The following is an 18,614-nucleotide window of genomic DNA, read 5'->3' as shown; positions in this document are numbered from 1 at the left end:
CACAGCTTTTGACAGTGTGTGAATGGGGTCCCTCAGGGAGGTATTAGCTCCCTATTGGGAGTTCTTCTGCTATACTCCTAGCGGCCATTTCCCCCTCCCCACTCTTTGACACAAAATAATCAATAACTTTTAATATAGAGTCCCGGCGAAGGGCTGCTGCAGGAGGTTTTGGGCCAGACCGAGGTTGAGAGACTGAAGTGGGGGCAGATCATGCTGTGGTGAGCCCACAGATACAGGGTGAACATTAGCCTTGACATTTCAGCTGAAGCGGAGCTGAGAGATGCCGCCTGACATTCGGCTCTGCTAACAGAAGAAAGCGTATTCAGGGATGGTTTAGGGTCACTGCCACTGCCTCAATGTTTTATCTTCACAGCTATAGAGGCAGTCTGTTAAAGATTTTAAGAGTGGCAAGAAGACAGATGATACACTGCCGTCTAGTCTCTTATAGCGAGGCAGGGGATGTAACTGACTTCTGTACAACACTGTAGCAGCGGGGGTCTTTTGTTCCTGCTATACAGTGAATTATAGTCTGGCACAGCTTATGTAATCGGGGTATAAAAGTGACGCTGCGCCGGAGAAAAAGAGATTTAAATAGAATTAATTAGTTGCAGCTTCTGTATAACAACATAATCAAGTCTAATTGTCCAGTATTAATAACCCAGCAGGACACTGGAGTCGCTATTCCAGAATAGTACTGGATGCACCTTTGAGAAGATAATTCAAGATTTTTGAAAAGGAGGATCTAACATTGGTTTGTCCTGGAGGCAGAAGGTGATGGGTAGTTCAAGAAAAATTATAAACAATCCCTTTAAGCTCTGTTTAGAGCAATTTCTGAGGAAATCTAATCATGTCCGATACTAACAAAAGATTTTCCTGAAGAGCTTCAAGTCAGAGAAACTGATATAGAAATAAAGCATTGTAGAGCAGAACTATTACAGATTTTACACTGCCTTACCTTTCTAATTCTGAACAGAAACATCTATATGTTACATTCTGATGGAGGTCGTTGGGGGTGCACCATCTCCTACGTCTGACTCTTGTGTAAGTAAATAACCAACATATAAATGCAACGGCGCACCAATCACTGTCCTTGGCACTAATTGACCGGACCCCCAAGAGTGGAGACCAGGAAGTTTGTAGATGGTCTTCGAGCTGCTTTACATGTTGGATATTAGTTCTGCAGTCGTGCTAAAACAATTTCCACTGTGTATACTAATGCATATGAAGGGATAAACTATGTTTGAACAGGCAGTCAGTGTTTTTAGAAGGGGTCTCCGGTGTTTGCAGGTTTTCTCTATCCATGAGCAGCTCTGGTCCACTGTAACCTGAAACTATGTTGTTGAGAATGCAGTTGTTTTAAAGCCATAAAGTCCTCTTTTGTTTCTGCCTGTCCCAAACTAATCTTCTAAGGAGTTACACTAAACAAAGTCCCTAATAGTTATTTACAGTTAGGCATGAGACTGCTGCCAGGATCAAGGTATAACATATTTAAAAAGTTACCTTTCAATAAACCATCTTTATATGTTAAATTCAATTTATTGAGCTCTCAGAGAATGTTTACGAGTTGTTGTTGTTTTTTGTTTTCATCTGTATGGAGCCCAGAGTGCCTGTCCCCAACCTGATGCTGCACACTGTCAATCAGCTGGCTCCACTTTAATCACACTTACAATCCACTGACTGGCATTTTGAGCAAAGATCTTGACTGAATAACTTGTTGATCAATAAATACCAAAAGGGGTCAAATAGTTCGTAAAGTAAGAATTTGGGAACTAGTGCTTACTCAAATTTTAATAAGTGAATATTTTATAGTTTTGCTTTGTCATTTTTAATATAACAATAATAATAATAATGTTTTTTTTATTTTAAATATATACGTTAGTACCATAACATTATGAAAATATGCCATTTTTCGAAAGTTACACCTTACTTTAAGAAAAATATTAACTGCTTATAAGGTTTTAACAGAATCTTACCGTAAAAATAACAGCCTATCCTTATAGAGCAAGAAACCCAGAACATCATTTTAAGTGGCATTATTTTTCACCGCCACTCCAAGCCGCAGCACACACATGTAAAAGTGTGTTTGCTTTGCAATCATGCATTGCCTCACCTCCGCAGCAAAACAATCAACACTCTGCACCGTTACTCCTCGAGGCGCAAGTACAAGTGTTTCCTGTCAATCACGGCTGCATAAAGATGCTGACCCCTGGCATTCATGCAGTAAAAACAAATCGTTCACCTGCCTCCGCAGCCCAACCTTTAGGTGAGAACGGAAAACGGCAGAGCTCAGAAAAATGTTGGAACACACTCAAAATGAGGAGTTGGGAGAACATGAACAGAAAAAAAAAACACGTTTTTGCTATGTCAGCACACACAGTCACACATATGAATAAAAGAAGAAAAATGTGAATAAAAACAAACGCTGGGAAGAAAAAAGACGCTTTCATTTCAGTTAATTGCAGCTTGTTCCAATCAAGCTTACAAGACTGTCTCTTTGGTTTACTTCAGTATGTATTTACAATAAAAATCTAAAACAAAAACAAACCTCGCTCCTTCACATGTCGACACCGACGCCAAATCAGGTAGAGCAACCAAAAATGATCCAGTTCTTCGCGGCTCAGTTCACATAATCAACAACTCATTTAGGCACTAGATCTATCCAACAACTGGAGCACAAACATTGACAGCACCTGAAGCCTCCTCGCAGCAGCGTCTGAGCATGTGCCAGAAAACAACAGATGCCACCAAAGCAAATGTTGGAAGTGCAGCGCTCGGCTAATGACGGGATCTGCAGGCCGTTTTCCAGGTGACTTATGTTGCTGCGTCTCAGCCGTGGGGGGGGGCAGGGATGAGCGAAGCCCTATCGATCCGGTGTCCTGCAACCCCATTCATCCTACCACATGGATCCTAGCAGTCGTATATAGGTCAAGCCAAAGCATGTGGGTTCGAATTTAATTCATGCTAATGAGCATTGGACTAAAATAAACAACCGACTGGGACCTCCTCCATCTTATTGGATGTCAACGTTTTACAAGATTCAAGATTATTCTGTGAAGAAACGCAGCATCGTAAGATGCCCAACATGCTCAGTATGATTGGTGTTCATTAAACTGAGGCAGGCCTGAATGTTTTAGGAAAATTAGAACCGTTAGATTAATGAGATTTGCCCACACACTGCTGCGGGAAAAAAAACAACAACAACTTTGGATTATTTGGAGGACGTGCAGCAGAACAAACATATCAAAGGTCATCAAGTCAAAACGGTTCGACTGTTTACGTGGCATCCACAGAGACGGGTTCTCGATACATACTGAAAATGTATATCCATATGTTTAGAAATAAATGCAAAACCGTGATGTGTGCCACAAATTTGACTTTCTTTCCTCCCTCTTAAATTTCCGTCCCCCCCCCCCCCCCCCAGTGCTCTAATTAAAGACGAATCATTCCATTTAAAAAAACTGAAAATATAAAAAAAATAGTGAAAACAACAACTGTTTTTTCTGTGACATTACAGTAGAGGAGAAAACAGAAGGTGCTCATTTATCTCACTGCTACACCCTAATGCATTAATGTGTCAGCAGAGAGAGAGAGAGGAAGGATGACCCTGGAAAAAAACAAACAACAACAACAGCATATCTTTCACACATCAAAGATCGCAGCCTCAGTATATTTCACCAGTTTATTATCTCTGACTGATGACATGGCTTCCCACAGTCTGAATGGGAGACTCGTGCTGAATGGATTTGACTGAAAAATGATTGAAAAGCCACACTGCAGTTAATTAATGGCACTGGGCTGTGCTGATATAATGAGAGGGCCGGAGTCCTATTAAGCTTAAGGGACGCAAGGGTTGGAGGTAGAGGCTTTTAGAGGGGGAAAAAACTCATGAGTCATTATTATTATAATATGTTCTCATTTATTTTTACCCATCGTTTTTTTCTAGAAAAACTACCAGCTTCATGGACTTCAGTAACACTTTTAATAATTAGAAGAAAATTAGTAGTCTGTAAGAGTAAATGTGACAGAATTAAAAAAAAAGGTTTTGTAGGCTCTAATGGCCTTTATCTGACAGGTGTCTGACAGGACGGACCGGGCTGAGACTCGGACCTGTGACGGCCGCGTCAAAGGCTGCGATCACGCTGCAGCCTGAAGTGACCCAATTCAGATTTATTTTTTTTTGTCAAATCGTGTTTTCTTGCCTTGGTCGTTCACACCTTCACATAAATGCGACCCGTATTTGTTCTCCGGTGTGAACGGGCAAACGACCTGAAAGTGTCCCGCCTGCGCAGTAAAGGGCGCAATAACGTCAGTGTGCTCATGGTTTTGCCATCAGTCTCTACTGAACAATGCGGTCGTTTTAAACATAATAACCCCTGTTCTCCATAAAATGGACATTCATCCGTTTTGTTAGAGCCTACACTGGCTCCCTGCAGCTCAAAGAATAGACTTTAAAATACTGTTGTTAGTTTATAAATCACTGAATGGCTTAGCACCACAATACATTAAAGACCTGCTTTTATTGTATCAACCTTCCAGACCTCTCAGGTCTTCCGGTTCTGGTTCTGCTCTGCATCCCCAGAACCAGAACCAAACGAGGAGAAGCAGCTTTCAGCATCTATGCACCACAAATCTGGAACAAACTTCCAGAAAACTGTAAAACAGCTGAAACACCAACTTCCTTTAAATCTCGACTAAAAACCCACCTGTTTAGAATTGTATTTAAAATGTAATCAATTACAAATTTATTGATGGAACTTGACTTAATGCTGTGTTTTGATTGTTGATTCTATGTTGCATTGTGTTTCTGTGTTTGATATGATGTAAAGCACTTTGAAATGCCTTGCTGCTGAAATGTGCTATACAAATAAAATTTGATTGATTGATTGATTTTATTTTTAAAGAGGCAATAAAACCCATGTGGTTCTTTAGAAATTTAGATTCAGTTTGTGTAAAGTTAGATTAGGAACACCTTGACAAGGTACAGCTTTTTTTTTTATTCTAGCAAGTTATATTTCTAAAATTGGAAGACATTTAATAATTTGCACGTATTGAAATAGCTTAAATGTTTTATTTTTTATTATTCTCCCCTCTAGGGGGTCTTTTGTGGGCTCGAGTATCCCTTATATGAAAGTAGGCTTAGAGCAGGGGTGGGCACTCCTGGTCCTCGAGGGCCGGTGTCCTGCAACTTTTAGATGCATCTCTACTTCAACACACCTGAGTCAAATAATGAGGTCGTTAACAAGACTCTGGAGAACTTGACTGCACTTAGGAGGAGATTCAGCTGTTGGATTCAGGTGTGTTGGACCAGGGAGACATCTAAGAGTTGCAGGACACCGGCCCTCGAGGACCAGGAGTGCCCACCCCTGGCTTAGAGGGAAGAGGGGAAGATGTGCAGCAAATGTTGCCGGGTCACTTCAGCCTGCAGTCTGAAAGGACCCATAGTCTAAAGTCGCAACCAGGGCCGGTCCAAGCCTTTTTGGGGCCCTAAGCAGTTTTTTTGGGGGGTGGGGGCCATACCAACATGTCAGCACCAAATGATTTATCATTCCTAAGAAACTCTATGTGTGCAACACACCTACTATCATAAGAATCATTTGTAAATAGCATACATTATACTAGTGCCATTATTACTGTAAATTCTAACCTTACAGGAGTAACGAAGAAAAAAATAATAATCTGGATTTTGAAATGCAATGTATTACTTAAATTTTAAGTGCCATTTTATTTTAACTATCTGAAAGTAACATCAGTTGATAAACATTAAATTTAACATCTTATATTTCCCCGGTGGCAGCAGCCATCAACAGGAAGAGATGAATTATTAATAGTTATAAAAAACAAGACAGAAATTGTTTTTCCACATGTAATAGCATTTAGTTTGCAATATTCTATGTTATTTAAAATATATGTACATTTGTCTATCATGCTAGTTTGGTGCTCTTGGGGGCCCTAATCAGCCGCTTAGCTCGCCTATGCTTTGGGCCGGCCCTGGCAGCGACCTTAATTACTTTTTCATTATTGCAAAACAAAAATATGAACAAGACACAACATCTATGTGGTAATGTTTTCTGACGTACGGTGGTAGTAGGAAAAGCGCCGCGTCAGCAGCAGCAGCAGCTGAAGTCGCGGTGTGACTTTCAGCTAACGACGTAGTGGCCGACGCCGAGGCACTTCATTACAAAGCTGCTCCACCGCTGGCCGAGGCAGCTACTTAAAGTAATGGGAGAAACTGTGTCCTGGCACTGCTCTCTCACACACACACACCCCCACCAACACACACACTGCCTGCATACTTCATTACCCCCACTGCCACAAGTTCCTGCTCTTCCCACAATCGCTGGCTCCCATCTCTTACTAAAAAACAAAGAAAATTCATTCCTTCCTCCTGCACCTTTGAAACAAGACTCATGGCTCTTTTAACGTCACCGCTGAATAATAGCTTGCGAGAAGAGAAGCAGGGACCCGGAGGGAGGGGGAAGAGGGTTGGTTAGACAGGTGCAGGGTGTTAGATAAGTAGTCGACGAACAACTTAAATGGAGTGTTTAATAAAGCTTCATGTTGGGGAAGAAGAGAAAGAAAATGACGAAGTGACCTCTCGTGAGAACTTGTTGCAAATGTGTTTGCCCTTTGTAATCTAACATCATGAAAAATATGCCTTCTTTTATCTTATCATACAAAACATGCAGTTGCTCTGTTTCATCCACGTTACACACAACTTTTGACATGTTACAGCCACAAACTTCAATATGTCTTACTGGGGTTTTATGTGGTATGGTGTTTAATTATGAAACAAAACGCTTTGGTTAGTGGAAAACTAACATTACAACCATACAACGCGACATGGTCGCCATGGGAATGCTTTTCTTTAGCAGGGACAGGGAAGGTGGTCAGAACTGACGGGAAGATGAATCAAGATAAACGGAGCGCAATACTGGAAGAAAACATGTTGGAGGGAACTAAAGAGTTCAGACTGAGGTTCACCGCCCAGCAGGAGAGCAACTCTTAATGTGCAACCATAGCAACAATGGGATTACAGTCAAAATCCAGAACGAAAGCCAGTTAAGAATCTGTGGCGAGACTTAAAAGCTGATGTTCACTGAGCTTAAAGTTATAGTATATCATTTTAATAAGAATATGTTTTTCACGTATTTAGTAAAACAGTCACCATCTCGTGGTGTCCGACAGATAATCTGTGAAAAGATCGATCTCCTCCAGCTCCTCCTTGAGCTACTATAGCATCTGAAGAAGTTCACCGCTCCTGACCAAAAACAACCAATCAGAGCCAGGAGGTGGGTCTGATTGGGTCATGTACTCGCTGCTCAATGTGCTAATGGCGGAGAAACAGCTTAGCATTACAGATCAACCTTTCATCCGCCATGCTAACTAACCTGACCATTCACAACATGCTGCAGGGTACCAGAGAGCAAGGGGGGAAAGGGAAGAGCAGCGCCACATGAAATTCTGATTAACAGCGCTAAGACCCACCTCCTGGCTCTGATTGGTTGCTTCTAGTTAGCACTGGGAGCACGGGAAGAAGGCAGAGGAGATGCTATAAAAATTACATAATGCAGCCTTTTGGTATTTCGCAAAGAAAAACAGGCAAAATATAGTTTCTAAAGGTGTAAAGCTAAAGAAATAGTGGCAAATACAATGCATGCCAAGTTTTTAAGATATCAATTTGGAAAATAAATAAATGTCCCCTCTGCTTCACAGTTTTGTACCCTTTTGAGTTGGTCTACCACATAAAATCCAAACACAACACATTGAAGTTAGCGTTTTACATGTGTCAAAATGTGGAAAGGTTCAAGGCAAATGACTACTTTTGCAAGACACTACACACACTGCATACATGAACATATCTATTATGAGTTCCTGTCCCAATACTTTCACACTTTGACCACAAAATCACATCCAACTAATCCTTTATTTGTCTGATCAGTGCCTGTAGAGCTATAGAAATGAGGCAGATAGTCGATCTGGCCTGGGGTCAGGCCAAACGTCCGCCGACCAACGAGCGCCATTGATCAAGGCGCGCGCCACTCTACAAACCAAGGATTAAACCATTTATTTGCAGTCTCTACCTTGAACCCTTATCCTGACCCTCAAGCAAACCTGGCATGAGACACAAAGCAAAAAAAAAAAAATGCCTCTGAGGAGTTTCAGAATATCCATCATGGAGCTTAAAGGAGAGGCACACAGTTACTGGGAAGCTGCAGACGCACAAACACACCACGCAGCAGAGATAAGATGGGTTGTTACAGCACGTCTCTACGGGGATGAGAAAACGGTGGAAGGAGGCCCCATGCATCAATATTGTCTTACCTCGTGTTTTGCCAGCCAAAGTCTCATCCCAGCTTCTCAGAAGTAGCATGGTGGTGCGGCCTGGGACTCCTCTCTCCCTTTCATAGCCTCAGACTGAGGGAGGCTGGGGGGGGAATCAACACGAACCAAAAGACAAGATGAGTATCGACCGGGAGCAGCTTCTGGATTTTTAAAAAATGTTCAGATTTATGGATTTTTGCTTAATAACGCTGACTGAATAAAGGCAACGCGGCGACTATTGTTAACAGAGTACAGGTTTTTTATTTTTGAAAAGTAATGACTACGGTTTATAAAGAAAACTCTTCTTTTCTGTTCTGCTTTTTGTGTTTGCTTTAACCAGCTTTGCAATATTTTTGTCGCCGGTATAAATGGAGTTCAGATGACGTAAATCAAGATGTTCACTAATCACTAAGTTTAAGAATGAAGCACAACTGCTTCACTCTTCTATTTTTTCCCCTCCAAATTCCACCTTTTTTTTTTTGTTTTGACCGTAAACAAGGAGCTACTCACAAACAACTTGCAGCCGTTTTAGGTAAAATCCTCAGACGGTCAAGGGAGCAAAGCATCAATGTTGAGGTAATTGCACTCCACTGGACCGGCGTCACTTTTCTTCCTAAAAGATGCTCGGAGAATCTTGCTTTTCTTACGTCTGCCACTCTGTTATTGCAAAGGGAACAAGGAGGACAGAGGGTTAGGAGCAGGCCCCGCTCATTCAAGACTCTAATTAAGCTGCAATGTGCTTTGGCATGGTGTGCAGTCTCCGATCGGCTCTCCTCAGAATGAATAAATCTGGTTAAATCTGGCGAGTTAAAGCGTACAACTGAGAAGTTAAATGGTTGAGTTAGTTGAAATGGGTTCCTGTGCAGTTCTGACAAGGTTTGAGTGTCGTTCTTTTTCTAAAGCTGGATATGTGTGGGGAAAATAAAATATGAGTATGGAAAAACATGAGCTTAATTGCATTTTTTTTCCAGTATCTTTAGACAAGAATCTGAATTCAACAACCTAGTAACTAATCGTTTTGTTGCGATATATTATATTTAGATATATACAAGATATATTTAGATCTTGACGGTTATTTATGCATTTTTATCCAACTCACTGATCATTTCAGATTACAGCAAAACAAACCCATTAAAAAAGAAGAAGGGGAGATTTTGCTGTTTTGGGTTTTCTTTTGCCGATATGTACTTTAGAGTGGCTACTAGGTTCTTGAACTGGGTTTGGTTTAGATATTAAGAGTACCGTAATTGAAATATTTACTCATTTTGTGACACAAAGGTATCACTTATCACAAATTGTAACAAAAAAAGGATCTCTATTTCTTCTAAGTTAACCCTATTAACTTTTTTTTTCTTCTTCTTCTTCTTCTTCTTCTTCTTAAAGTTTGACCTGAAAGAAAAAAGAAAAATCTGGAAAATAGTTGTATGCTGTTAAATACTTTGTGGTGAAAAAAAACCAACAAAATAAAGCCCAACTATGAGAATGGTTTGTACCGAAATATTCATTATGTCATAAAAACTGATGACCAAAATAAAAAACATTTTAAAAATTAAAAGTATGACGTTTTGAACTGTAAACCTTGTAGGAACTTCAGATCACTTTCTACATTGCTATTTTGAAAGAAAGCCAAAATGTGAATCATTTTAAATTAGTATCCCCAAAAGGCGGTACAGGTTGGCGGGAAAACGTATAGAAAAACAAAAGAAAGAATCGAATAAAGCCGATACACATCTCATATTTAACAAACAAGAGTACAAGAACGTCTCAGTTTTAGAGGCGTGTTTGAGCCAAACTTTAGGTGAATAAATGATTAAGTGAAAAATGTTAATGAATAATGAACCAGTCTCTGCGGGGCAACAGATTGTTCTTTTCATATTTAATAGATTGATGGGCCTCACACACACAACAGACGAAAACGCACATGATCACAAACACGTCGCCTCACAACGAGCGTGGTTGTTCTAAAGCGTATTAAAGCAGAACGATTTTCAGCGGCCACTTGACGCTCAGAGGCATTTGTCGAACCTTCGTTCTTAGCTCAGTCCTAATCTTGTAAAGAGGCCTAACTGCATTTCTGTGCACTCTGTGTACATCATTTCTCATGGACAGCGTCTCTGTCGATGCGAGTCCTCTTAATCAGCTCAGATGAATTATTGAACAGCCTTTTTTATATCAGATCATGACCCATATTCTGTTTTCTTGAAGTGAATATACAGCCGATAAAATCCAGATGTACTTTTTTTTTTTTTCCCCCTTTTCGGAGTTGTCCCACACAGGTTAGCAGCTCTGTAACGGGTGAACGGGATTGAGACGCGAGCGGGCCCATTACGAGCTTCAGATGGAGCTCTGCGGACGGATTTTCTCATTTAGAACAAGATGATGGATGGGGTCGTCTTGCAGCACCGCACATAAAAGTGAATCCGAGGTGTTGGGGGTTTGAAGCTCGCTCTGCGCCGACGGTTCTGCTGCGCACTGTCAGAAGCGGCGGTGAATTAGGATCCTGTGATCCCTAGATGGCACAGAGTGGAAGTCAGTGGAATACAAAACACCTAAGCGGAGGGGTTACTGCTGGCTCTGTCGAGGCGGGCGCAGCGCTCGGAGCCACAAACAGGAGTTGCTTTGTTGTCTCATTAAGCAGCAGAGAGGCAGAGTGGAAATCAGTAGGAAGAGGGGATAGGATTATGAATCTCCTTAGCCCCTGCTGTCTTCTCTCCATCCTGTTTATCAATGGAGACTGCAAACGTGGCGCCTTTAAAATCTCTCAAAGGGAGAGTTTGGAATCGTTCAAGGTTAAAGGTTGGAAGCAGTTCATATTTTTGCCTGCAGACAATAACTCTCTTGCATCTTTACCTTGCATAAATTCCGATTAGTTTTTTGCCCCAGATGCTGAGGCTAGCTTCTTTCTAACTAACAGTTAGCTAGTCTAACCGAGGCCAAGACTAAAGTGCAGAAATCACTGTAATAAACTCCAATTTCAGCAACACTGTTGCAGTTTTTGCAAATATCGTTTCAAAACCTTTAAACTTGGAATTGGACAGTTATTCACAGTTGACAGGAAGCTAGGACGTAGTGTGCCACCAATGATTTTCCCTGTGAAACACTAGTTCAAAATTGAACGTGTTAAGCTTTTCTGCCCAAAGAAAAGTAAAATATGCAGAGTAGAGATCAAAACAACAAGGTTTGCTTGAACTGCTTTGACCTTTTTTAAGATAGAAGTGTGCTTTGATATTGCTCCTTCAATTGTCTGTTGGGTTTAGTCGTGAACTTTTTTGGGTTCACTCCTACTAAATCAAAATAGTCTAGATCAGCAAAAACTATACAACCCTTCCAAAAAGCACAGCTTTCCAAGATTTGCTAGTATAGATTAAAGAAGTGTTTGCTTTAAAGTTAATGTCATGAAGCGGTGCGGTGTGAGGTGGTGAGGTAGAGGCAGCGGACCCAGGTATGAGGAATATGGTGATTTTAATGAAGAAGCACAGTCCATACAACGAACAGCAGGCACATGGAAACACAGACGACGAAGAAGCTAACATTGACGAGGATCCGACGAGGAACAAGGAACACAGGTGGAGTTAAATACACGGGAGGGTAATCACAGAAACGAGACACACCTGGGAACAATCAAGGGGAGGACAGGACAACGAAGAGACTTAAGGACACAGAAAACTCTAAATAAACACAGAAAACACAGATCCTGACAGTTAAATGTCAAGTCCAGATGAGTCAAAAGTGCTTTCTGTTAGATTCAGTCATCCATCCATTGTAGTAAGCCACAAGCAAAACGGTCTGACATGGCGCTTGAACAGGCTACAGGTACATTACAGGACACATATTAAACCTTTATAGCAACTGACTTTATATGTTTTTTGACAGGATGTTTTAAATTTATGCAGAGTGAAGAATGAACCCCATACTATGTGATCTATTGATAAAAAACAAACAAAAAAACTCAACAATTGAAAATAAAAAGAACCTGTCCATATACTTCTAACTACAGTACGTTCTAATGGGGAACTTCTATGCAGATAATGAATGAAAGTTCAGGAAAAAAAACAACACGAAAAACATTTTCCATCTTTGTTTCTAAAAAACCGGTAAGATCAACAGATTGTTTTGACTAACTTATTGAGACTCACTTTGGGCTACATCTGAACCTGCAGGGTGTTGACCCCTTAGTCTGGGAATAAAACTAATTGGGAACATAACTAGTTTTATGCTAAATTAAGATTCTAGAAGAGATACAGAAAACAATATAAACGCCTCAAACCTTTTAACAAAACCACACTAATTTCTATCATTTTCATCTAATAGATGTATCAGAGTGGCTCAGTTGTTGGAAGACAACGGATTTATTGGTTAGTCAAATTAACGCCAATATATTATAAATGGTATTCATTTGAAATAAAGTTCAAACTGGGTAAAACAATTACTGTAGTTTCAAATTAGCAGCTAGCATCTTTGTTTTTTATAAATCAAGACTAGTTTTTGACCCGGAAACTAAACCTTTTCCCTCTCAGATTAGCTTTTAGCTAGCTGTTTGCTAGTCAGCTATGGGCCAAATCTAAACATCTTACAAAAGTCCAATCTCAAACTTCATAAGGGTTTATGCAAATGCAATTTGATGAACAGTTTTAGTTTTCATGACATTTGGATTAGTTATTTACACCAGAAATGGAGGAAGGAGGTTGTGCATCACCAAAGATCTTCCCAGAAAGGTTATGCTTTTTTTTTAATGCTTTTATTGTTAATCTTTTCCCGTCCGTCTAACAATTTGGTAGTAAAGTATTGTAAGGTAAAAATCTACAAAAGAAATACTTGGGATAATATCTGACTTTTTCCTTTTTAGATTGAAACTTTTAAAAGTGGTACAAGACTGCTTTGTCTAAGTCCCTGTCAGAAATGGTGTTAGCTTAAGGGTCTGGGACAAGAACTAATCTTTATTTAAACAAAATAAAGATACTAATACTCGTAAATATATTACTATCCCTTCGATCTGATCTGTGATTAGAAACAATAAGATGATGTCTTGTCTTCAATTGTGAGGAGCTGAAAATTCCTGGAAGTCCAGCTTAGTGGTGAAGTTTTTCCAAACAATTTATTGTTCAATTTAATTGTTGGCAATACAGGTTAAATGTTATTCATTGGAAACTGGAGACAACATTTACTCTTGACAGCAAGACATCAAGCTAGATGATGTAATTTTATACGTATGAGCATGATTACAATTCGCAGAGAAAACATGTTCCATCCATGGTGTCAAACCCCCTCTATACCTGTATTTACAACTGCTTACTTCACACCATCGATGTGCTCTACAGAACTAGTGGATCAGCTAAAGCAGGCGTACGAAATGCCTTTTTCCAGCTAACCGTGCTATAAAGTCCACATCAACATCCATTTTGACTCCACTGCCTATTCTCAAGACCACACGACAAACATTACGCTTGACCATAAAAGACTACCACGGACGGTCTCTGTAATCATTACGGCGGCGGGCCATGTGTCAGGCCGCAGAGCTTGCGCCCCGAGATGTCCGCTTTGCAGCGTGGCAGCGGCGGTGACAGCTCTGACAGACTACCTGAGCGTAAGTACCCATCTGCGGAAAGGCTACGGAGGGTCACATGTGTGCCAGGGAGCAGCTAGCAGAATGGGTAATAGACCCTGAGTTTATGAGAGCAGGTCCCAGGTGGGTTTTACAGGTGTGACGCCACAACCTTGACTGAGCAAAAGCACACACACAAGCACAAACACACACTTGCGGTGTAAATCCAAATCACGCTGTCAGACAAATGATTGGAAAGTTAATCAGAGAAACAGGGTCAATCACCGCTGCACGTGTGGTAGATAGATGGACAATGGGGTCTGTGTGTGTCTGCGATGAGAAACAGATGAATAGAATGGGTTTGTATGTGCATTGTGTTGCAGATATAGAGTAGGAATTTGACTCTGGAGTAACATCATTATCACGTTCATACTGCTAAAGCAATTTGGGTTTTGGTGGAATAACGTCAGATAAGAAAAATTGCTCTCAGAAAGGGGAAATGTAGTTTTTTTTCTTCGTGCAGATTACTTTATTGATCTACAAATACAACATCTTCCCGCACCGAGTAACAGTTTTTTTTTCTCTCCTCCTTGTCCAGAGCGAGTAGCTATACAGACCAAGGATTTGCGATGGGAATTATTTTGACATTTGAAGTTAATTTTTTACAAGGCCAGACAATCATTATTCTTTCATTTTGATTCTCATGAATTAAAAAAGGAGAACGAAAGGCGGAATTAGTGGAGGAAAAGTAAAAAAAAAAAAAAAAGATGAGGAGGTGAAGTTTGAGACCTATTAATGACGTAAATAATCCACCAGCATTTAGCACTTAGACACACACACACACACACACACATCCACGCATGGATATGGAAAAACGTCGACTCGAAGACTAAATCAGCTCTTCGCCATCCAAAAGCAGCAATTGAATGTGTGGATCCAGAGAAACATACTCACCTACTCAATTCTAAACAATGAAATATGTGAAATGTGTTGAGTTTTTGTAGGATGGAGAAATAAAAATCAAGGTCAACCGACAAAGATGCTGCTTCAGTCTTTAATCCATAGTTGTGAAATCCACTTAAGATTTAAAAGCTGAGAGACAGATCAGCTTCGGTCCTTTGAAAATTGTACAAAAAAAAAAAAAAGAGAGAAAAAAATCTAAATCAAATTGAATACGTAAAAGTCCAGAATTTTATTTGTTTTACTTTTAAATATATATTTTTTGGTCATTCAAAATCTAATCCAGGATTAAAGGGTAATTCCACAGAAAAAAAAAAAACATCTATATCCAAAGTCCCACTTTTCCGACGTCTTCATTCGGTTTTAAATCTCCGTCAGAAACAGAATGGAAATATTAAAGAACGTTTAAAAAAAACTGAAAATGAGATGAATTGTGTGATCTTCCTCCAATGTACATGTATTTTTTTTGCTATTCATGTGTATGCCTATGTGCTTTTTGCTATGCCTTACTACTCCAGATTGTTCTGTTGCCTTGCAGTCAAAAAGATATTTATCTGTCTTGTAATTCAAATAGTAAAGTTTAATTTACAAAAACAATTTACAAAAATCTTCCTTTGATGCTTTTTCCACAGCGAAGAAAAATGAAATAAAGAATAACAAATCAATAAGTGGGATCAGTGTGTAAGAGATGATTGGATGTTAGCAAAGGAAGAGAAATGAGTAAAGTAGGTAAATGTGAAGCCAAAAAAATATCATAAAAAAATGTTTAAAACTCCTGGAAGATTTTTTTTTTTTTTTAAATCCAGTTTTTTTCCTAGTCCATTCTCTGTAGGTGCTTGTGTGTGTCTGTATGCAGGAATGGGAGTCAGTTCAGTTCGGGAAAGACACGAGACAGAAAGAGGGAGGAGGCAGAGGGGAGGAGAGAGGAAAAGAGGGCATCGAAAACGGAGCCAGAGGACTGTGCAAACACAGATGACGCCCTGGCAGAACGGGCTTTGAAGCGACCGCGTGAAACGGGCCCTTCCTGCTCGGTCTGACCTTCACCTGATCAAACGGGGGGGTGGGGTGGGGGACTGTAAAACCGACGCTTTTCAGCAGATGAGGAAGTTTCGTGAGTTTTTGTGTGTGCGCGTGTGGGAGACGAGAAAACAAAAAGGAACAAACATGTAGACGTGATGAAGCCGCTTTAATGGATACAACACACTTTTTAAAATGTGACAAGGCAGTCGAACGTTTCACGTCCGTGATGATGGCTGGAGAAGGTGCTCGCACGATGAGTCACTTTAGGAAGAGGGGTTAAAAAAAGAAGAAATGAAGTCAGAAAACAAGGATGAAAGAAGGAAGAGTGACGTAAGGAGGGCAGGAATCAGCTGAGAGCGAAATGGGAGGAGAGCCATGGATCTGCTAAATGTGTGTGTGTGTGTATGTGTGTGTGTGGATCATTGTCAAGGTGTGCTACAAACACAAAACGTCTCGCACACACAGGAAGGAAACAAAGACAGACACTAAACACTAATCAGACCTACCTATAGTTAGTTAGGGATCAGCCAGATAAGATGCATAAGGAGGGAAAAAAGAAGGGGGGAAATAGGTATAAAAGTGAAAAAGGCATAAATAGAACGAAAGCTAATTAAAAGACTCTATTAGAGCTGCTTAAAGGAAATAAATAAAACGACAGGTGGAGTCAAAAAAAAAAAGTAGCCAAAGTTACGGGTGGAGGGGGAGGAGGATGAGGCAGGGAGGAAGGGAGGGAGGAAGGAGGGAGCGTGGGCTGCACAGGGAGGGAAAGCAATGGAAAGGGAAGGAAGAATGGATGGAGGGGATAAAAGAGGATAAAGAGGGGGAAACAAAAATCCCCCTCCTCTGTCTCTTTTTCTCTGTCTTTCTGCTTCTCTCTCTCTCTCCCTCTCCCTCCTTGTCTGGCTCATATATGGACGAAATTGTTGACCAGGTAAATGGCAAAATAGATGAGGAGGCAGAGGACCGAAAGAGCGAGCAAATGAAAAGGCAAAGCACCTCCCAGCAGCGCAATGAGGAAAAAAAAGAACAAAAAACGAAAGATAAAAGCAAATACTCCGGTGGCCTCCGACGTCTCCAGTCTGAGAGTGGACGGGGGGGGATTGGCTGGTGCCAGTTGTTCCCCTTCCCCGGCTTGCCTTCCGCTTTCTTCTCTCTCTGTCTCCCCTGACAAAAAGCACTTCCCATCCAGATGACGGAAAACCAGGCACAGATTTCCTCTCCGCTTTTTTCCTCTCAACTCTGCTCAGACGCCGCACGCCCCACGCACAGGCGAGACATTGTTGCAGTGGCAACGGACGGCGTTACCAATATTGCTCAGTGTGAGAAAGAAAAAAGAAAAAGGAAAAGAAAAAAAAGGCATCGTTGGGGGGGGAGGTTCGGGGAGGGGAAGTTGATGCTGCTGCTGGTGCTAGTCAAGCACAGCCTACCTCATGAGGAAAGATACTGAGCTGGAATTGCTCTGTCTCTCCCCCCCCTCCTCGCTTGCCCATCCCTGCAAAAAAAAAAGATAGGAGGAAGGGAGGTGAGCCCACTCGTTGCATTAGTATTCATTGAAAGAGAGTGTGTGTGAGAGGGAGAGAGAGAGAGTGGTATTGGAAAGGTAGAAGGGGGCCTTCCAATAAATGTCGAGGAACCAAACCGGTGTGAAACTAATAAGAGACTGGCTCCCTCTAGAGTCCATCATCAATACATGAGTTTTGGGAAAAATTCATGTTCAACTAACGTTCACCAGTGGAAGAATTTAAAGTGTTTTGTGTATTTGGATTGTTCGGTGGTGGCAGCATCATGCTGTGGCGAGAAAGGAACATTGATGTCTGACCAAGCTTGAATGGAAAAACTCAGATCTAGATGTGCAATGTTGCTAAAGGCATGAGCCAATAGAGCTGTTGCTGCTAAGTATTTTTATATGGTGGCTGAAGACAAGTGTATGCAGTTCAGATTCTTTTTTTTACTATTATTAGAAAGTCATGCATCATTTTCCTTCCACTCCAAAATTATTCGCTACGTTCTGTTGGGCTATCAAGTAAAATCCTAATAAACTACATTTATATTTGACGTGTAACATAATGTGAAAAAGAACAAGAAGTGTCAATACTTTTGCAAGGAATTGTATGATTACTTGACGTCAAGGTGACGTTCAAAACGATTTACTGCTCGGTGTAAGACGAACTCGTGTAATTAGTTTTCTCTCCCTCTACTTTTCGGGTTTCCACGAACTCCATCTTGTTGAACTCGAGAGCATTAAAGGACTTTGATTCATGTCTGCATGGCTGTGAAAACAAACTGTCTCGTTTGCATTTCGCCCTCACCCAAACCCACTGTTGCCATGCCGATAAATTCGTTCCCACGCCTGTAATGGCTCTCAACAGACCGCTGTGCTTGGTTTTTCTTTCAGTTTCGGGACTATTTTTTTTAAGCAAATGATCATGTGACATGGCACACATCACAAACCACAAGCCTGCCTGCATGCCTATATCATTCTTATTTTTCAATTCACTTTTGTTTCCGCATGTTGCGGCTCATAACTTTGGCTAAAATGATAAAGAACCACCTAAGGTGTTTTTTAATACAGATATAATGAATGGAGGTTTTATCTGTTTTTATATTTTATCATGAAATAATTGCATTAAATTTTCAGAAGGATACTGAAAGTACCAGCGGCAGTGTCTTAGTTCTGTTTTTCTTGTCATTGGGTGCCTTTTTTTTTTTCTTTAAACATAATTTTTACACAAATATAAACAACCCCCATAAGAAAATGTATCCTCTTTTT

At 40.7% G+C, this 18,614-nt stretch overlaps 1 protein-coding gene across 2 annotated transcripts in view; it reads right to left on the bottom strand.

Annotated features, from left to right (window-relative positions):
* The window catches only part of grin2b (glutamate ionotropic receptor NMDA type subunit 2B), a 170,923-nt gene extending 153,588 nt beyond the window's left edge, over positions 1 to 17,335 (bottom strand). The window contains exons 1-3 of one of the 2 annotated variants that reach the window (XM_005810901.3): positions 16,351 to 17,335; positions 8,833 to 8,979; positions 8,323 to 8,425 (exon numbers count right to left, since the gene is read on the bottom strand). In XM_005810901.3, the coding sequence (XP_005810958.1) occupies positions 8,323 to 8,349 (27 nt within the window). In that variant the 5' untranslated portion in view covers positions 8,350 to 8,425; positions 8,833 to 8,979; positions 16,351 to 17,335. The remainder of the gene's footprint in view (positions 1 to 8,322; positions 8,426 to 8,832; positions 8,980 to 16,350) is intronic. The other variant, XM_005810900.2, reaches the window with a different exon arrangement.
* Positions 17,336 to 18,614: the final 1,279 nt, after the last annotated feature.

The sequence above is a fragment of the Xiphophorus maculatus genome, chromosome 16, assembly GCF_002775205.1.
Source record: "Xiphophorus maculatus strain JP 163 A chromosome 16, X_maculatus-5.0-male, whole genome shotgun sequence".
In the NCBI taxonomy this organism is placed as follows: domain Eukaryota; kingdom Metazoa; phylum Chordata; class Actinopteri; order Cyprinodontiformes; family Poeciliidae; genus Xiphophorus; species Xiphophorus maculatus.
The sequence above is the reverse complement of the archived record's forward strand: the minus strand, read 5'-3'. Positions and strand labels throughout refer to the sequence as shown.